This window comes from Polyodon spathula, chromosome 16 (assembly GCF_017654505.1).
Source record: "Polyodon spathula isolate WHYD16114869_AA chromosome 16, ASM1765450v1, whole genome shotgun sequence".
Lineage (NCBI taxonomy): Eukaryota > Metazoa > Chordata > Actinopteri > Acipenseriformes > Polyodontidae > Polyodon > Polyodon spathula.
This window is the reverse complement of record NC_054549.1, coordinates 27,550,949-27,569,474: the sequence shown is the minus strand read 5'-3', so window position 1 is coordinate 27,569,474 and position 18,526 is coordinate 27,550,949. Positions and strand designations below refer to the sequence as shown.

The window sequence follows — 18,526 nt, the reverse complement described above, 5'->3', positions numbered from 1 at the left end:
TCCAGGCGCTGGCACAGCCTGTGAGCTCTGCAGTGTTCTTCAGGGTTGTGTGCACCATGCCAGGTCTCGCACTGCCTCTGACATGAATAAACCCTTTGGTGATGGAGCTGGAAGGACAGCCTGCTCCAGTGAAGCAAACACTATTCACTCTGACTTGTTTGTGGGAAATGATTTATTGAAATGATAGTCCTTAAATGTAATATATAAATAAAACTGCACTGTAGTGAAGTTATTGGTTTAATTAGTCTTCATGTATTTATTGTACTGAAGTGTTGCTGATAATTGTTTCTGACAGTCATGTAAAGCAGAGACAAATGTTTATTTATTTGGCAGAGGAAATTAGTTTATTTGAGCCACCCTGTATTGTTTGAGAGTGAAAAAACAGACATGCAAAATTAGTATATGAGAGAAAGAACTACTACCTATGAAAAATGATGCAATTTAAAAGGTACATATCCTTCTGCTTGTTCATGGTTCTCTTGCTCCAATATTGAGTTACTGCAGTTTTTCTTTCCACCTGTCTTTAAGTGGCTTTGATCTATTTTAATCCTAAGTGCCAAGACTGAACTTTTTCCACACTCCCAGCCCCACCTACTCTACTTGTCTAATGTTAGTAAGAGTACATGGGGCTGACCATTTAAATGTTATTGCCAAACTATATGAATGAAATGAGGAACACTGTTTGTTCCAATACTTGGGATACCAGATAAGCTCAAAGCCAGGTTAAGGGAAACAAAGAGAAAATGAAACAGCTCAATTTTTCAAGAACCCAGACAAATAGTCAGACTGCAATTAAAATGACATTTGAAGCTGCATAGTCCAATTCATTTGGTAAAAGTGGGCTATTTTATACTGTCTGCTTTTTGGTATGCATTTTAGTCTGAACTAAGTTTAGCTGCCTATGCTTGGTTCCAGTATATACTGTTTGTAAACCCTGTTGTAGCTCATACAGTTTTCCTTAAACTTGGTATGGTAGTGGCTTTTTGTTGCTCTAAAAAAATTGCTGCACTGGAAAGTCATTGTCAAGCAGGTTTCTGTATGTTAACCTGGTTTGTTATTGTGTCTGCCCACTCGGATTTCTGTCATGATGTCATGTGCTTATGACTCCAGCATTAGTTCTTTTTCTGCTGATAATGTGTTTCACAAACCTGCACAAATTTTGTACACACAGTCTTAAGTTTCATGTCTCATGGAAAATAACGAATGCATTTGACCTAATTAACTTCTAAAAAAGTGAAATGCTCTAAAGCTAAAGTAACACAGTCAGTTGATTTTTTGTTAGTTTATTTCTGTTAAATAAATAAATAAAAAGCTTTCTTGGTACATGACAGCCAACTAGAACTGAAAGGATGTCATTAGTGGGTTTAGGGAGTCCTTTCTTTCAATCTTTCTCAATGTTAATCTAAACATTGCGTGCTGATTCAGAAAATCCATGAAAAATCTCTTCCTGTTATATGCACTTGAAATTCTGCCACTTTCAATTCTGAGACTAAAGCTCCATTTACACCCACTGACTGCCAGTTTGCCGCCCCAACGTCAATACCTCAAGTAAATAAATGAGGGTTTACGGGAAATTAAGGTGGTTGTTGTCTGCTTACCGAAGAGACAAAGTCTGCATTGCGCAGGATGTATCAAGGCCAACCAAGCACACCGGTCCTCTCACAGGACTTGGTTGGCATGGAAGCGGCGGCCATAGCTGACACAGCTCTGTAATAATGTATATTACCATGCTGTAAAAAGCTGGTTAGGCAGTAAAGTAACCTAAACCACCAATAAACGTAGTTTTAACCACAAGCTTTGTGTATAGCAGCAGTTCGCCCACATCAGTCTGTTTCACAACTACTAAAAATTATCTCAGATATCCGCTGTGGTAATAAGTTCACTGTATGATGAAGGAATTTCTAACTAATTTCCGTTCCAACCAGAATGCTTCAAAACATGTTTTTCTGAAATGCAGTGTTACATTTAAACGTGTTTTGTTTGTCTGCAACTGGGAGAGATTGCAAATAATTGTTTTATGCACCCCATAAATCTTAATTGTAAATATAGTGAACAGGTTTATTTTTTAATTTTGAAAGAGTATTCAAACATGAAGAAAAAAAAACATGTTTGTAAGCAAGAGACAGTTGTGTATAATGTGCCAGTTAGAATCATGTCTCTAAGATTTAAGGCATTAAACAGGTAGTAGGTGAGTATTGAAATCGCATGCAAGAATCTGCCCTAGCGAGAACCGTATAAAGTGCCCTGTGTGATAGGCTTGAGAAATAATATCATTAAAGTCTAAAACCAGACTGAAAGCAGCTGTGTTGATCATCAAGCCATTTAGCTCCTGTACCATCCATGTGTAAGCTCTTTACTGTGTCAAATTCAATGCCTCTTCCAAACTTTAGATGTCAATGATTGTCCTCCTGGTCAGACCATTTTTAATATATTTTAAAGCGAGCAGGACAGTCGTCTGGAGCTAGGCTTTCATATCGCTTCATCTTTTCTTAATTGTTTGACTGTTTTAGAGGTGGGTCATTCTGTAATCTGATAATTCAGTGTTTATTGCACGTGTATGTGCTTCTGCAAGTATAAAATTTAAGTGTTCTAGTAATGAGCTTGAGCTGTTTGCACTGGCTGGCCATGTCAAACTTGGTCAACTGAAGTTAGGTCTGTTCCCAGCATTCCTTTGTGGAAAATGAAATAACCCCAGTGTGAAGGTAAAGGTTTGAAGATCTGTGAGAGAACTCGCCATATGCATCTTCCAGTTTATCCACCAGTTTTTCCCACTCAGGCCCTATGGTCACTAAATATGTTGGTATCTATGAATAGATTTTTTTTTTAAATCTGTCCCTCACTTGCAGTGGTACCACAAAGAATATCAAGAAGAATGTCATGGTACCCCAAAGAATATCAAGAAAGATTGGCTGTGTGGGACAATTATGAACATTAACATGAACATGAATATTTCTGCAATGGCGACTGCAAAGAAAGACTTCAGTTCTCAGAAGCAATGACTTCCCATTGCATTGCTCATTTTGTGCTGACTAAACTGCTGTACTATTTAAAGAAAAGGTGAAGAGTTTGTAGAATTACATACTTAATACAGAAAAACTGGCCATCTGTTACATTTTTGAACCCAGAGGTATCTGTTGTAATTCGGTTTTTTTGTAGGGGCTGGATCTCCGCCTCATGTAATAGCCCTGCAAAAATATTTATTTTTCAACACAGCTGAATCCACGCTGTAGGAGGTTTCAAATATTGAAATAAGCAGGACTCGGAGCGCAATGCATGGGAGTGCTGCTGTATAAAATTGAGAAAAGAGTGCCTGGTTTTACAAGACAAAATGTGTCCATTCTTGGAGCCCATTCTGTTGAATGCTCCCTGTAGTTCAATGCAGGCAGGATTCTTCTTTACTGTAACACTGGGGTCTATTCAATTGACCTGAACAGTGGCACATCTAAATACTGACAATATCGTTAAAATAAGGCCATGGTTATGCCTGTGATATGCTTGTGTGTTTTTCTGTCTGCAATAGTATTAGATCCACTACTATGTAATTGAACCCAGTGTGTAGAATACCTGTACGGCGTTGAAAGCTGAATAAGCAAGTAGCTTCAATATAATTTTATTTATTTTTTTAATAGATTTTTTACATGCTCCTTTCTATTATGTTGTGTTTGGGTTCTGTTACTCCAATTTATGAGTTAGCATTTCTCTCTAAATCTACTTTTAAGTGGCATTGTGCTTGTTTTGAGCTTGTCCTGTGAAATCCTGGTCTGGACTGGCCTGAACAGCCTTCCTTGTTCTGTTTAAGTCACGTGGCAGTGGGACTAAATAGATAGAGTAGATAGGGCAGACAGAGTTGAAAAGTTGTTGCATGATTTGAATGGAATACATTCAGTCCTGGGACTTGGGATTGTTCAGACAAGCTCAAAGCCAGTTACAGACCTCGCAGGGAGAAAAATGATGACAACTCTGTGGGAGAAATGGATTCCAGACCCGACCCTAAAATAAAATATTAAGGGAATGTTTTGTGTGTTTTTGTTAAAACATTAAATTACATTTGTTTTAATGCATTGTGCACAAAGACTTTTTATTATTATTATTATTATTATTATTATTATTATTATTATTGGAGATACTCATGAACGATTGTGTTACGTCATAAATCTTTTGAAAAAGGTGGAAACGGGGAGATGAAGTGACACCAAGCTTGTCAAGACAGTTAAATACACAAGGACAAGCCTGAGTGTCTAGAGAAACATTCCTCAATTTGGTCAGCAAGCACATGTCGTCTTAGATGCTGAAAGAGCTGCAGGCGCTCAACAGCAGGCATTCATGTGGCTTGTGAGAGAGGACTGTGTTCTGGATCCCAGATGTCTTTTGGTGTGTTTTGAGTTGTCGTATTGTTAAAATAATTTTGTAGGGTTACATTTGAACATAAACTGGGGTGGCTTTGACTTTAGTTACAAGGAATGTATTACATAGTAGTAAATCTATGTTTTTTTACATATCACAGGCATAATAACCATCAGCATCAGAAGTTATTAATTAGTCTGGGGATATATGGAGAGGAACTTTGTCTTTGTCTTTGTACGGATTTATCCAAGTTATTTCAATATGCAGGTGTAGGTCATTGGGGTTACTTGCTTGTGATCGCTCTCATTTTTGTATTTACAGCTGTCTGTCATTTTATTCACACCTTTTTTTATTTTCAGGATTTCTTTCATTACTGGAATTAGGGTGGTGTCTCCAGGTTCAGCTCTACATGGAAGCAAAACCAAAACATTTTTCAGTGTGTCATAAGACGATGTTCATTGGTTTGGTGTGACTCCAGTGTTTTTGAAAGATTTGTATGCAGGAAAAAGCAAAAAATGCTTTCAATGTGAATATATGTCACTAAACTTTTGACTTAAAGGTGGGTCTCTCTGTCTTTAGGCTTGATTTCATATATAAGGACTACAAGTGCATGATGTCATTAAAACAACACTTATTGGATGCGGGTTTGGTCATGTGTTTATGTTTATGCAGCGCCGAGTTCACAGGTCTTGTGTGATGGCATTTAAATACACAACATTTTTAACAGGGTAGCTTTTACCAATTGAGCATGTTTCTCAATACCGTAAGCTGCATGTGTTCCCTATACTTTAAATAGTCAAAATGCAATAGGTCTTAATGGTGCTGGCAACAATAATAAACACTTCTACTTGTGGTGAAACTTGGTGAAGTACCACATACATATATTTTCAGCTAGTACTATTGTCAGTTAAGTAGTTTTTAAGGTATGCTTTATAATGCATACTAAATTGTCATTTCCCTATAAACTGATTTAGATTAAGTCATTTTGAAGTCAGTTTCTCTACAACCAAATGGGGACGTTATTTAGAAGACTAAAGCCAAATTCACATTTATTTATTTATTTATTGCTGCATCCAGATAAATATAAAAACCAAAGATTGTGGTTGTAAAAGCTGTAGTTAATTTAGTACATAGTCAAAGCATTGTACAATCACATACGCTTGTCTTATCTGAACATTTTTTATTTAACTGGGACGTTTTGAGAATAATTAAAACTCAGTTGGAAACTATGGAAATATCCACAATCAGTTCACTACTTAAACTCCTACTTATTCAGCAGCAGTAAGATAGCAGATAATAATGTGGTCAACTGATTCACCTATTACCTCCCCACCTCCCCTTGCCTTGCTTTTGTCATATTTTCCCCCTGCGTAGCATGACTAAGATACTGTTTAAGGAAGTGTATTCACTTGTCTAATGGCTGTGTAAGTTTGAGCCAAAGCAGAAATCAGGATCACTTTTCTCTGTTCCCTGCCAGACCACAATGCCTTAATACGCTACCCATTCTGCTTTCATTGTGAGGCGCTCCATTGAGTCAAAGCCAGAGCTAGTGTGCCATAGCATGTAAGGAATACTTGATGCAGCATGAAATCAATTTCTGCAATAATGGGTTTAGAGCATGAGGATGGGATTAGGATTTAGGATGCAGAGTTAATTCTAACAAGAATGTAACATAGCAGAGAGGGCTTTTTGCATGGGATTTTTTTTTTTTTTTTTATAGCATATGTTAGGGTTGTTGAGCTTTTAAATTAATAAACACTAATAACCTTACAATATATCCTAGACAGCGCTGCAGTGGTACTCGCTCACTTCATTCTGGGAATGAGAACAAATCAATTAAAACAACAACAAAAAAAGTCCTGCCGTCTGTCCTGGTTTTACCTTAGCTAGGCTTGGGAATCACAATTGACAAGTTTATAAAAGGAAAAAGAGAGTTGGATGAAAACCCTGCCTCGTCCCCAGCCTACCAGTCCCTTCCTTAGTGCTGTAGCTTCAAGAATTACGGAATGCAGGAAAACTGCATTGTGAAAATGTCCCTATTGTCTGTTTGTCATCTTATAGGCAATACGGCACAACAGCGAGTGCCTGTGCTCAAAAAAGATATGTTTTAAACGTTGAGTAGGCAGGTGATAGTGCAATTGTCGATTAACCTCTCCATAGATTCGGCACAACACGAATGCTGTTGCTCAAATTGTTTTAAACGTTGAGTAGGCCAGGTGAGAATTGTTGTTAACCTCATGCCATTAATTCAGGTTTTTTTTTTTTTTTTTTTTTTATGAAAAATGTAAATGTTCTTAAGCAGTGTACAGAACGTTTTCAATACCAGCCCTTGCTGTGAATCAAATTGCCTTTGCTCTTCAAGCCCATGAAAAGTTAGCACAGAATCTGGCCTCCTACTTGTGTGCTAATTTGGCACAATGATTACCCCGGAGAAGTTGGTCTTCATGCATTTGGCATCCTCATGTGTTGATGTCACTGCATTGGGCTGTGTGCGTCAATGAAGTTGCGCTTTTCATAATTTGAGGTCTGGCAGCCAGCAAGACCTGTGTCCCGCATGAAACAATTATTAAAAAAAAAAAAAAAAAAAAAGCCCTGTGCTTTTCCTCTTAGTAAAGCCTTCTAAATGTGACAGAGTTTGCCATTGTTGTTAAGAGCATGCTGCGTGTTGCATCTGCTTTAGAACAAGCCTGAATGAGCCATCTCCAAACTAGACAATGCAATATACATCTTTATGTAAATATTTGAGTAGGTTAGGATAAACAAAAAGTCCATCAACCACGTATTTGATGACATTATTAAACACGCTTTGTTCTGTGTCCCAATGTGTGGCTGTTATTTATAAGAAAGATTTGCATGTAGGGATAATCTGAAGATGGCGTGTTTGGTTTACAGAGTGGGTCTTGAATTGTCAGGTCTTTTTAATATCAAATAACATTTGTATACAACACATTCAGATGGAACATGCAGTGCACTCCTGTGGATTCCATCTACTTTTGTACACCAAACACACTGGCAAACAGCTACAACCCAAACAAACACATTTTCCCGAGTGCCAACTGGGATCCAGTCCAAATTAACAATCCTTTTTTTAATTAATTCCTCGCTTAAACACTTTCGTTTACCCTTCGCCCTAATGAAAAGTAGGATATTCTTTTGTAGAAGTTTACATATCGGGTACAAATAATTTGCTACAAGTCTTACAAATTATTTTTTTTTTTCTACTAAATCTACTGCGCTCACGCTAGAGACCTGCTGTAGTGCCTTTGTCCTGGTGGGAATTGAGGGCAGGAAATGATCCACAGACAGTGCTCATTGTTGTGGAAGGCAGGCTATCAGGATTCATTGCGATGTTATATTGCTGCTCATTGTCTTGGGCCATGGTTCAGGTGGGAAATCCGTGGGCTCCCAGTCTTCAAGATGGCCTTGATACGGGCAAAGAGACTCCCAACAGTTTGTAAAGTTACTAAGAATACTACCCCATATTTTTTTCATGTAAATGCATTTTTATTATGAGGCTCTGAAGAGGCTATCTCTTCCACATCTGGGAAGACTTTTCTCAAGAAAGTTTTAAAACAGAATTCCCGCATGAGAGCAGTAATAGTAGTTTTGACAAATGGACTCGGCCTGTATATCTAAGTAATGTGTTTGTTTAGTTCCGTGATTTAATTTGTGCTGTTGGAGTGGTACAATAATGAATGCTACCACTGTATTGCTGCATTATATTACATTACGTAGTCATGAAATTACTGTGCTGGAAAATGTCAGACAGTAGAGCTGGCTGGTAATTTAGTTTAAACCCTTGTTTCTGGGGTTGAAAAGTTCTATTGTATAGACAGCCTGCAATATGATACCCATATAAGTAAGTTTCACACATCTCTTTTTATTTCTAGTAAAGTTTTAATTGGTGAGAATAATGCGGTAATGTTAATAAACACTCAATCTCATTCAAAGTACCATTGGTATTCCACCTTATGTTTTTATTACCAATTAAATATAGACTTTGAGATGAGAATTAGAAATCAACTACGTTGAATGGGGTTTCTTTGACAAATCCACACTTATCAGTTGAACTAGAATAGTCAATTTAAAGATCAAATATTTTTTATGTGCATACTGAATTATGCACAGGGGGGAGGGAGGCTTCTCTAACAGTGCACGCTTGTTGCTTCAGTCTTTCTCTTTTAAAAGCTTGAAAACATAAAGGAGGGTCTGAGTTTAATGCTTAAAGGTATGTCGATCTTCCATACAGGTAATTTCAGTGGCCCACATTGAATTTGAGCTGTGGTTTAATATTTAATTGTGGTTACCTGCTAGTAATTGAAAACCACAGTTTTTGAAGTTACATACAAGCTCATATGGATTCAGGTGACATTAATATTTATTATATCCCTCAAGGTATGAATGTCACCAGCAAAGGCAATACAGTGGAGGCGTCCTGTACATTTACTGTAGATGTATGTCATGCTTTTCCAGTTGTGAAGAAACTTGGTTTGAAAATTGCTATAAGGTTTCAAAATTTCAGAATTTGATTAAACCTTTTGCATGCCAACAACTTTTTTTTTGTGTGTGTGTTTTTAATAAGCTTTGTGTTATTGAACAGGCTCTAAGGTTTAAAACAGAACACACTTTTATCTAGCTTGTATAAATCCAAAAAGGAGTGGACACTTATCACAAAAGCTATTGCTTTGTTGTAATCCCTCCAATTTGGGGTTAGGAGGTCGCATCTTGAAATCCTTCAAAAGTAAGAAAACCTGGACTTGGTCCATCTAGCATAACAGAAAGAAGTGAGCAGATTGATGGGGAGTGCTGCTGGGAGATGCAGAAAGTTTTGTATATTTTTTATTTAGTTTTTTGAAAAGTTTTTGACTGGAACATTTCATTTCACAAACTGCTAAAGCTCTTTATTAAAAGCCTACTTTTAAATGTATGTAAATCTTTCAATAGCACAGCAACCTGGTTCCAGATACAATGAACATTTGCAACAGATTTCCCCAGTAATGAAAAAAGGAGAGGCTTTTATTGCTGTGAATCTCAGGTTCACTCTGCTCTGGCAAAGTTTGTGGAAAAATGCTTAAGTGTAGATATGGAGAGTGGGATTAATGCAATATAAATGTGTCTGCTCTTGAAGATGATGAGCTGGTTTGTGCAACTGGAATGGCAGTATAGGTCAATGAAAGAATCTCAGGCATCCAGTAAGTATCCTATAACAACCACATTACAGTTTGCTTTATCCTAACATGTCAGTGGAGGGCAGTTGTTCAAAGAAGTATGAAGCTGCAATTTGTCTGCAGCAGTTCTGCTAGAGCATTTAGGTTACACCAAGCTTTCTCTTGCTGTTTATACTGTTTTCATGTCCCTGAGTATCTTGCCTAGTAAAGGTGTGTGTGTGTGTACAGGGTGAATTGGGAATGCACATTATGTCTGGTGCTCCTGTCTGTCAGGGAGGTAAAGTTGTTGAGGACTGGCCAGGCACCCAGTGTGCTCAAGCGAACACCCACAGGGCTGCCTCTTGTCCTGCAGGGTACGATTCTTGGAGTAGATTGACAGTCTACTGACCTTTTAGTTTTCTTGATGTTATGGGGAGTTGCTGTGGTGAGGAATCTTTAAATAAGACTATAAATTGGGGTGGAAAATGGGGTAAAATTATTTGGCACTTAAGTTTTTGCAACTTTTTTTTCTTTCCCTACTTGCATAAACATATGGGCTTGTGGTTTGGTTTCTGGTATTTAAGTACAGATCCAGTGTAATTTAACTTTGAAGTAAATGTGTTTTTACTGGTTTGGTTTAGTTCCTTACTGTGAAAGCAACCAGAAGCCATTGCTAATTAGTTTAGAAGTGAATATAGGATTACAACCTCAAGCAAAGGCTGTTTTCTTAATTTTAATTGTTAGGCTCCTCACTTGTGCATATTTCAACACACAAAAATACCTGAATCTTGATTGTGTTGTGGAGTAGGACTCTGACCACAAACCACTGAAGGTGTCTGACAGACAAGTTAGAGCTTTCCTCCAGAGAGAGAACCATTCTTGGATTAAGTTACTGTGTTTATGGGGGTGAAGGGGCGGTGGCATCCTCATATGAGGTCATCATGTTTTTGTGTTTTCCATATGTTTGTTTTATCAGTCCCCATGTGGTTGCTATGCATGAAAAGATTAACCTTGATCGGAGAATTTCCCATTTCTTTTACCTATTTTAAAGTGTATAGTAAGTTGCAAGGTACTTGCTAATGTGGTGACCATAATAAAATAAAACATTTGTTGGATGGTGTGTCACAACGTGAGCCTGTAGAATGTGTAATTGTCTGACCTTTCCAGCCATTGATCCAATATAATTTGGTTCAAGGAGTCTTCATACGTTTGGGGCCTGGGATGGGGTGTTGTATTATAAGGAGGGAAATTAAAAACAAAGTGAATTGAAAATGTAACATGTTACACTGGATTGGGAAAGCCTGAGAATTTTTGATCATCGGACTTCTGTATATTATGATAGACCCTTTACCACGAAAGTGGTCTAAAGCTTTCCATTTAGACAGACCATCAATCACTTATCAAGACATGAATCATCTTCATGGAATGGCTTTCTGCAAAGTGTAAAAAAAGAAAGAAAGAAATAATATTAAAAAAAAAAAAAATCCTTGGTGTTTTGTAAGGAATGGCTAGCAGGTTTTTCAGAATTCGAATTGTGTTTATCTCTTAAATGCACATTCAATGTTTTTATGTAAACAACTGACTGCTGGTGCTTGCTGATTTTAAACTGCTGACCTGCTTTGTTAACATTTGCCTCTAAATGATGGGGGGACCGAACCAGTTTGGAATTGGTAGTGGTCGAGCACTTAACAGGTACACTATAATCCGCCTGTGTAATAATGAAGAAGATTAATAGACACATACACTGCACAACAGCTGTGTATGATTTTTAAGTTATGTCCTGCAGAGTTTAGTGTGGTGGGCTGCGGTTTCTGCTCAACCTCTTTCCCTGTAGTTGTGACTAGATTGATTCCTGCGCCCTGTGGGAGTAATTGATAAAGGATAGCCAAGTTTGCTGTGATTTGACTCTTAAACATCTAGTCTACACCAATGTGTGCGTGCGTGCGTGTGCACGCACACACACACACACACACACACACACACACACACACACACACACACACAAACATAATGTATTCCAGCCTTTCTTGGACAAGAAAAGAAAATGTGACCATCAATCCCCCAAACGTTTCCTTCCATTATATAATAATCAAATGCAATGTGTGTTTTATATTAGAAAGAAAGATTTGTACAGCTATGGGCAAAAGTTTTGCATCACCCTATAGCATTAACTAATTTTGCTCGATAAATTTGAATAAAATCTGCTGAACAATGTTACATTAACATATTCAACTATATACCGCCTTTTAGTTGCCCTTGTACTTAGCAAAAAAACTAAATTGTTAATTGTGTCTAAATCCAATAATACAGAACTCTATGCGGCTTCCGTCCTAGGCCCTATGGAACGATAGCCTTACAGTATGTGGTCAGCCTTGTCACCTTTTTTTTTTCTTCTATGTGTGCGGTCAAGTGGGGAGGCGGGTGGTCTTTTGACTTCAGTTTCACTTGCACTTGCAATCTGTTATAAAAGTAAAATAAGTCAGTCAGGTATTGGAAACGAAACTGAATGCTTTTATACCCTACCACTGTGCTTTCGTGTATACAGCACCCTTCATGGAAAAGAAGTTAACAAAAAAATAGGCTCCAAACTGCTTGCTGAATGAAAGTCTGGATCAAAATGGAATCTCATTTGTCTCTGCATTCCATGTAGAACTCAAGCGAAGGAGCTCTTGAGCACAATGCCCTCAGCTCCAATCAGTTTTTTAAAATGACCATGTGGCTGGTTGGCTGATCTGGAAGCACAGGCCTGAATTGTTGGGTTTAAGCAGCTTGCTTAAAACCGTGGGCAAAGTTTTGACAGAGTACAGTTCTTCATTGTATCTATCCTTTCATACTGAAGTCTGGAATCTGGTTGTTCCCTGTCTATATAAAGGACAGCCTCTGCCATTGGACATTTTTGTGCCATAAATATATTTTGAATCTAAACTAAACCCACATTCCTGATTTTTCACACTGTTTCAGTACTTCAACATTAAGTATACTGCTTAGAAAATGCCTTTTGCGTACATTTATTGCAATAGAGTGCGAGGGGACCCAATATCTATAGTTGTATTTGGTGACCATGTGTTTGCCATTGTATCCACCTGCAGGACCCTTTTAAGCCAACGTGGTTAGTCACATATAGGGAATGATAGACTCTTGGCACAGGCAGCTTTATGATCCAATAAGCTGTACATTTGTTTGAACACCCCTTAACAGCAATATATTATATAGAGCATGTTGCATTGATAAGAACTGAACAGAGCTGAAATACAACAATGATATTAACAAAGCATCAAATACTGCACAATGGGTGTTACAGTACATGATGTTTTATAGTCTAGGAATACTGCTAGTCAGATTCAGCTCAGATTCAAAATGCCTGGATCTACAGTTAGTCTCTAGAATTCCTAATTAAATTTGAAAATCCGGGTAGTGTTGTATTTCTTTTAAGGATTCTGTGCTTGAACAGAGGTATAAGAAGGCAACTTTCTGCCTGGTTTCTCTCAGAACTGCCCAGTTGCTTGTCTCCAGCTTGTGACTGCTTTTTGGCTTGTTACTTTAGGGTACTGTATACTGGTCAGTGTTGGAGACTTGGCATTAGTAATGTTAAAAAAATAATGATATCACCAAATCTAAATATAATCCAACACTTACAAGCCATCAGTGGAAAATTGGAATTCTTTAATGTGATACAGAAGCTATTGGTTTTGTACTGAATAGACCTCAAATATATGCACTGTATTTGATTAGGCCTTGTTGGTAGTACCTACTGTAAAAAACCTTTGTGTGGTTCTGTTTTCTAGGTATTTTAGGGGGTCCTAAAAAGGGAGGAGAGACTTATATACCAGTGTGACCTGTAGGCTTTTTCCTGAAATTGTTGTCTCAAAGTGGGGGAGACGACTTATACAATTGTTTTTTTCGGTATGTAATCTTTAGGCACCACTCATTTAGGCTGAGAGAACATGAATACGTTGACCAACTTTTTTTTTTTTTTAATCTTGATTTCAGTAGTCACTGCAGCAAACATGTGTAGAAACAGTTTGTCAGAGCCCAACGTGAGAAATGGTCAAGTGTAAGAGGTTGGTACAACAAAAATTAAAATCGAATCTGCTAAAATTGGAAAATTGCTTGTTTAAGTATATGTAGGATAATAAGACTGCACATCACAGGTAGATAATAAACACAATCGGCTTCACCTCAGTACAGCTGTACAAATAGGCAAAGATCAATATTATTTGTATTCATGTGGAAGAGGAATGTATTTAAATTCAAGAGTAACAATGGCAATGCTTGAGTCACTAAACTTTAAAAGAAATTGTTGTGTACAGTTGGGTGGTGGTGTTTAATTATTTATTATTATTATTATTATTATTATTGCATAGCCTCTTATTTATTCAGTTGACCTGCTGAGGGCAAGGTTGAGACCAAAACCCAAACCATCAGAAGATGAAGGGCTTGAGCTGATCCACTACAGTACAGCGAGAATTCATGATTCTATATCTAGAGGGAAAAAAAGTTGTTTGCTTCATTCTTAATGGTCTGACAAATGGTGGCTGCATAGACTCCCATTTATCTGATCTCAAGGTTTGACAGGACTAGTCTATTACCAGAGCACTGTTCCACAAGGGGCACTTAATTAGAGCCTGTCCTAGACAGGGCCTGCCAGAAAAGTCTTGATGACAAACCCGAGATTATTTTTTAATTCCTTTGTACTCGGAAGGATATGTGCTTACACAACCAATCCTCACTTCTTCTTTTTTTAGATATAGCTATTATCCAAGAGACATGCAGGGATGAAACAAATGTGTGGCAGCAGCAGTCAAATGCAATACTTATATCTGTGTCATTTATAGCTGGTCAGCTAAGATATTTTCAGCATAGCTATAGAAGACCTGGCAGAGCTGAAGACATGGCAAAGCTTCAAATCAACTGCATAGTACAGTACAATTTTCAATTATTTTGACAGTGTAGACCAGTGGTATCATCACTGTAATTTTGTCAGGTGAAAAGGCCTAATAGCACATTCACTGCAAGGATTCACAAAAAAATACAGAAACAAGTGTCTTTGAATTTCTTTAACTCTTGCTTGCTTTTCCAGTCCTAATAAAGCTGTTTTTGAATTTGAATTGGATCTCATCTTGCGTGATTAGGCACATACGCAGCGTGGGTCATGCAATGATGTAGTAAATACTGCATTATTTGTAATCAGACAGTGAGCGCACCACTGCATTGTGCAGGTATGTTTGTCTTTAAGTGAAAATTTGTTTCAGTAAAGTGAACACACATTCATTGAGTACATACCGAGTACAGCACTGTTATTGTGTGAAATGCATGATGGAGGGGGATTGTGATGCGGGGGGGAGGGATATTGCACAGTTTTGCATCCACTTAGTGAAAAACTGAGCTTTGCATCGCAACTGACAATAAGTAAGGCACAGATGTTTAAATGCAGTGGTAGTCCTGAATAATGTACTGTGATGTCATTTTAATTCAAAGGCGATTACACATAACACTGCATGACAGTTAAACTAGACACCCTCACAAGACAATCACTTCTCCAGTATACTATAGTAAAATAGGATTCTTCAGCCTCGAGTGCATGTAATCGTGATCATGTAACAAGCTGCTTACCCACGAAGACTTGTTTTGATGTATTGTCCTCAATGATTGAGCACCATTGACATTTGTATACTTTTAAACTGCTGACCTATGGAGGCTTGAAATGTGACATGGCTGAGAGCAGGATAAATTATTAGGCTGGAGTTTTGATTTTAAAATCGGTGTTGGTTTTATTTCATACTGTGTGGTGGGGAAACAGTCGCTAATAAAACAGAACAAACACAATAAACCTAGCTCTCGGTTGGAGCACCAACTAAACAATGCTTTGTGTGGTCCCTGTCTGACGTCCAGGATGGATAAGCCTTTTACCCAACTAAACAAATACAAACCAAAACATTTCATACTTTTCCTGGAACAAACAGATGTCTTACTCGCTCTTTTGTTTTTGATTGCTTTCTCTTCGTTTCTGCTTCCGCTCGCTTCTACTTCCTTACTCCTTTATACCCCGCCCTCCTCCCCCCTTCACAAAGCTGTCAGCTAAGCCCTTTTCATCGAGAGGTCATTAACTTTAACAAGCAGTTAACCAATTGACCAGTTAACCTTAATTCGTTAAGCAAACAACTATGAATGTTCCGGAGGCGTGCATGCATGTGGAAACTCATGACATCTAGTGGCCAACTTGTTACACTGCAGGGAACAAAGCTATTACTCTCAAACTAACATACTGATTCTGCGGCACTTCACCACAGTAGTCATATCGGTCCGCTTTTAAGAATCAAATCACCCGGGAAGGATAAACGGAGTGCACTGTATTTTATATATAATATTGTGTAAAAGGACACAATATTACTGTTTAAATGAGGTGAGGGGTCATTTTATATTTGAAAGCATTTGCATTCAGATTAAATATATAGCCTATGTTCTTTTCAATTTAGTAACAGTAGTTAATTACAGACATGCTTGTATTACACAAGCCTCTGTTGTCCTTAGCAAAACTACACAGTAGTTTCATTCATGTAGTATAACAGCAGTATGCCAAATAGGTACCATTTTGTGAAGTCTCATACAATACAGTTTTATAGGAACATGTATAAGAGAAATCAGTGGGGCTAAGCAATTGTAACGCTGACTGTTTCAGCCTCTTGGAGACTGTCTGTCTGGCCTGGGAATGTAGTTTTGTTGCCCCCATGTTTCTTTGTAAAGTGATCTCTCACCACTGGCACATTTGCAAAACCAATTATGGCATTCTTCCAGCAAGGTCCCCCAGCAAGGGGATCATGCAGAGAAAAGCACAAGGGGGGAGGGACCTCTTTGCACACAGGCAGGGTTCTTTAAAATGAGAGTAACATTTGTATAACATCCCTTGCTTTTAAGAAAATGTTTAGCATAGGAAAAATGGAAAGGTGAATGTTTACTGAAAGGAAAAACTTAGACTGGACCCTTGAAGAGTTACATTTTGCCAGCGTTTTCCACAGATGTTTCTGTTCCATATTACTGCAGTTAGCAACAGATATATGTTGGATCGGCTTCAGCACCACTTTCACTCCTTCCCTGATTTGTTGTGGAGTTTCATTGGCAAGCCCTCAGAGAGGATTCAGTTTATTCCATTTCAGTACTTCTTTCCAACCTGGTCCTTCATTGTTTAAGCAGGGTCAATTAAGTAACTGTGGAACTGGTTGAGAAAAGTCCTGCAATGGAAATTCTAAGCTTGCCTACCTCTGCGTTTTTATAAAGGATTCCCTTTGGATTCCAGCTTGTCACTCCCATTACTTTCATGTTTTGGGCCGCAACGTTCTAGCTACTGCACGAAATACTCCCAACCTGAAATATTGCTGTCATTTGTGCATTGGTGTAGACTAGATGTTTAAAAGATTGGACTGAGGAAGCCCCTGGATTGAAATTATGTTCTGCTCCCTGTGAGTTTAGTAAATAAAACAGTAAAACCATTGCTTCATGTTTTGATTTTGTTTCTCCTAGACAGTGTCAGTAGGTAAGTCTTGAATTTCAGAATTTACAGTAAATCGTGTCTCGTTGCCACCAGATCAATGCATTCCATCTTTTCCGGGCCCCAGAGCAATTTGGCTCTTCAGAATTTGTCACATATTTGTCTAGCTTAGACAAGCCCTGGTCCAATTCTAAAGCAGCTTGGTATGGGCATTCCAATGTCCTACTTCTAATTCTGATCCCTGGTAGATTGAACTCTATAGAGTCAATAAATCAAAAACCACACATGGGGCAGATGCAGCATTTGTGAATATATAGGAAATCCTTAACTAATCCTCTTTTTTGTTTGTATTTCCCTTTTAAGTACTTAATTGTTTTTTATAAAGAATTTTCCGCTGTAGTGAATGCTTAGTAACCCTGTTGTGTCATTCTAAAGCAACCAGCAGCACCTAATTTTTCTGATATTTTTTCACTTTAGCTGCAGAACAAGGGAATCTTTGGAACGGCTGGCAAGGGAAAGCTGGGAGAAGTCCACTCCAGACCCTCTATGACAGTGACCAGGTGGGCAAACTGAAACACCAACACAGATTCACACTGCTCCTTTCACCATGTTTCAAATAATGATCAACACCAAGCTGATACTTTTTAGTATGATCATCCTTGTACCTGCAACACTTTTGATTGAACCATTTAAACACAATATAATGACTCCAAATCCTGTATGCTTTGTGGCTACCTCTGTGGGGTGCATTAATGTCTGTATACCATACATACATTAGGCAGACCTGGAGTTAATTAGAATTAAATACATTAAATAAAAGTGACTCTTACTAATTTCTAAGTCATCTGGAATAAAGGTGTGTGCTAAATAATCAATAATAATGAAGTCCAGTATATACATGTGCCCTTCTTTCATTTATTTCTCTATCTGACTAGAAAGTGGTTTAGAGCAGGGTCCTGGATTAGTGCTTCACCCTTACTGTTAACAAATGAGATTGGAAGATTGGCTGCCTTTTGGCATGTATTGAAAATATTGTCTATATAATTGCTGTAAAAGTGAGGATGATAGTGGAGCCGTTGCTTTTTTCATTGAACTAAATAGCTTTTTTTTTAATTTTATTTTTTTATTGAAATTAACCCTTCAGATTCTAAACCTTGTTTCTCAAAAGAAGATGTTTGTGGCCAGACCCCTCCCCCCTCTTGAACAGCCTTTCCGTGGTCCTGGTAACTGCTCCTCAGCTTTCATTGTTGTTAAGTCTTGGACTTGCATTCTGATTCTGATGTGACATAAGGATTGAAAGAGGCTTGGCAAGCCTGACTGAGAGGCTTAACATGAAAATGCCCTTTCACCCTTGGTTTGCTTTTGAGAGCTGTTGTAAAATAAACAATCCTCAGAGTTAAAGCAATAGGAGTTACATTTGGCTGTCTCCTCCTAATTCATAATTCTACTAGAAAGTAGAATTTAATTTATTATCCCAAGCTGCTTAACAAGCCTAGGATTAAGACGGATGAAATCTGAGACAACCACTGAAGAGGAGACTCATTTTATG

At 38.0% G+C, this 18,526-nt stretch overlaps 1 protein-coding gene across 2 annotated transcripts in view; it reads left to right on the top strand.

Annotated features, from left to right (window-relative positions):
• LOC121329359 (carbohydrate sulfotransferase 11-like) overlaps positions 1–18,526 on the top strand; it is a 36,900-nt gene that overhangs the window by 9,410 nt on the left and 8,964 nt on the right. For both annotated transcript variants that reach the window (XM_041274930.1, XM_041274931.1), the window contains exon 2: positions 17,455–17,537. In XM_041274930.1, the coding sequence (XP_041130864.1) occupies positions 17,455–17,537 (83 nt within the window). The remainder of the gene's footprint in view (positions 1–17,454; positions 17,538–18,526) is intronic.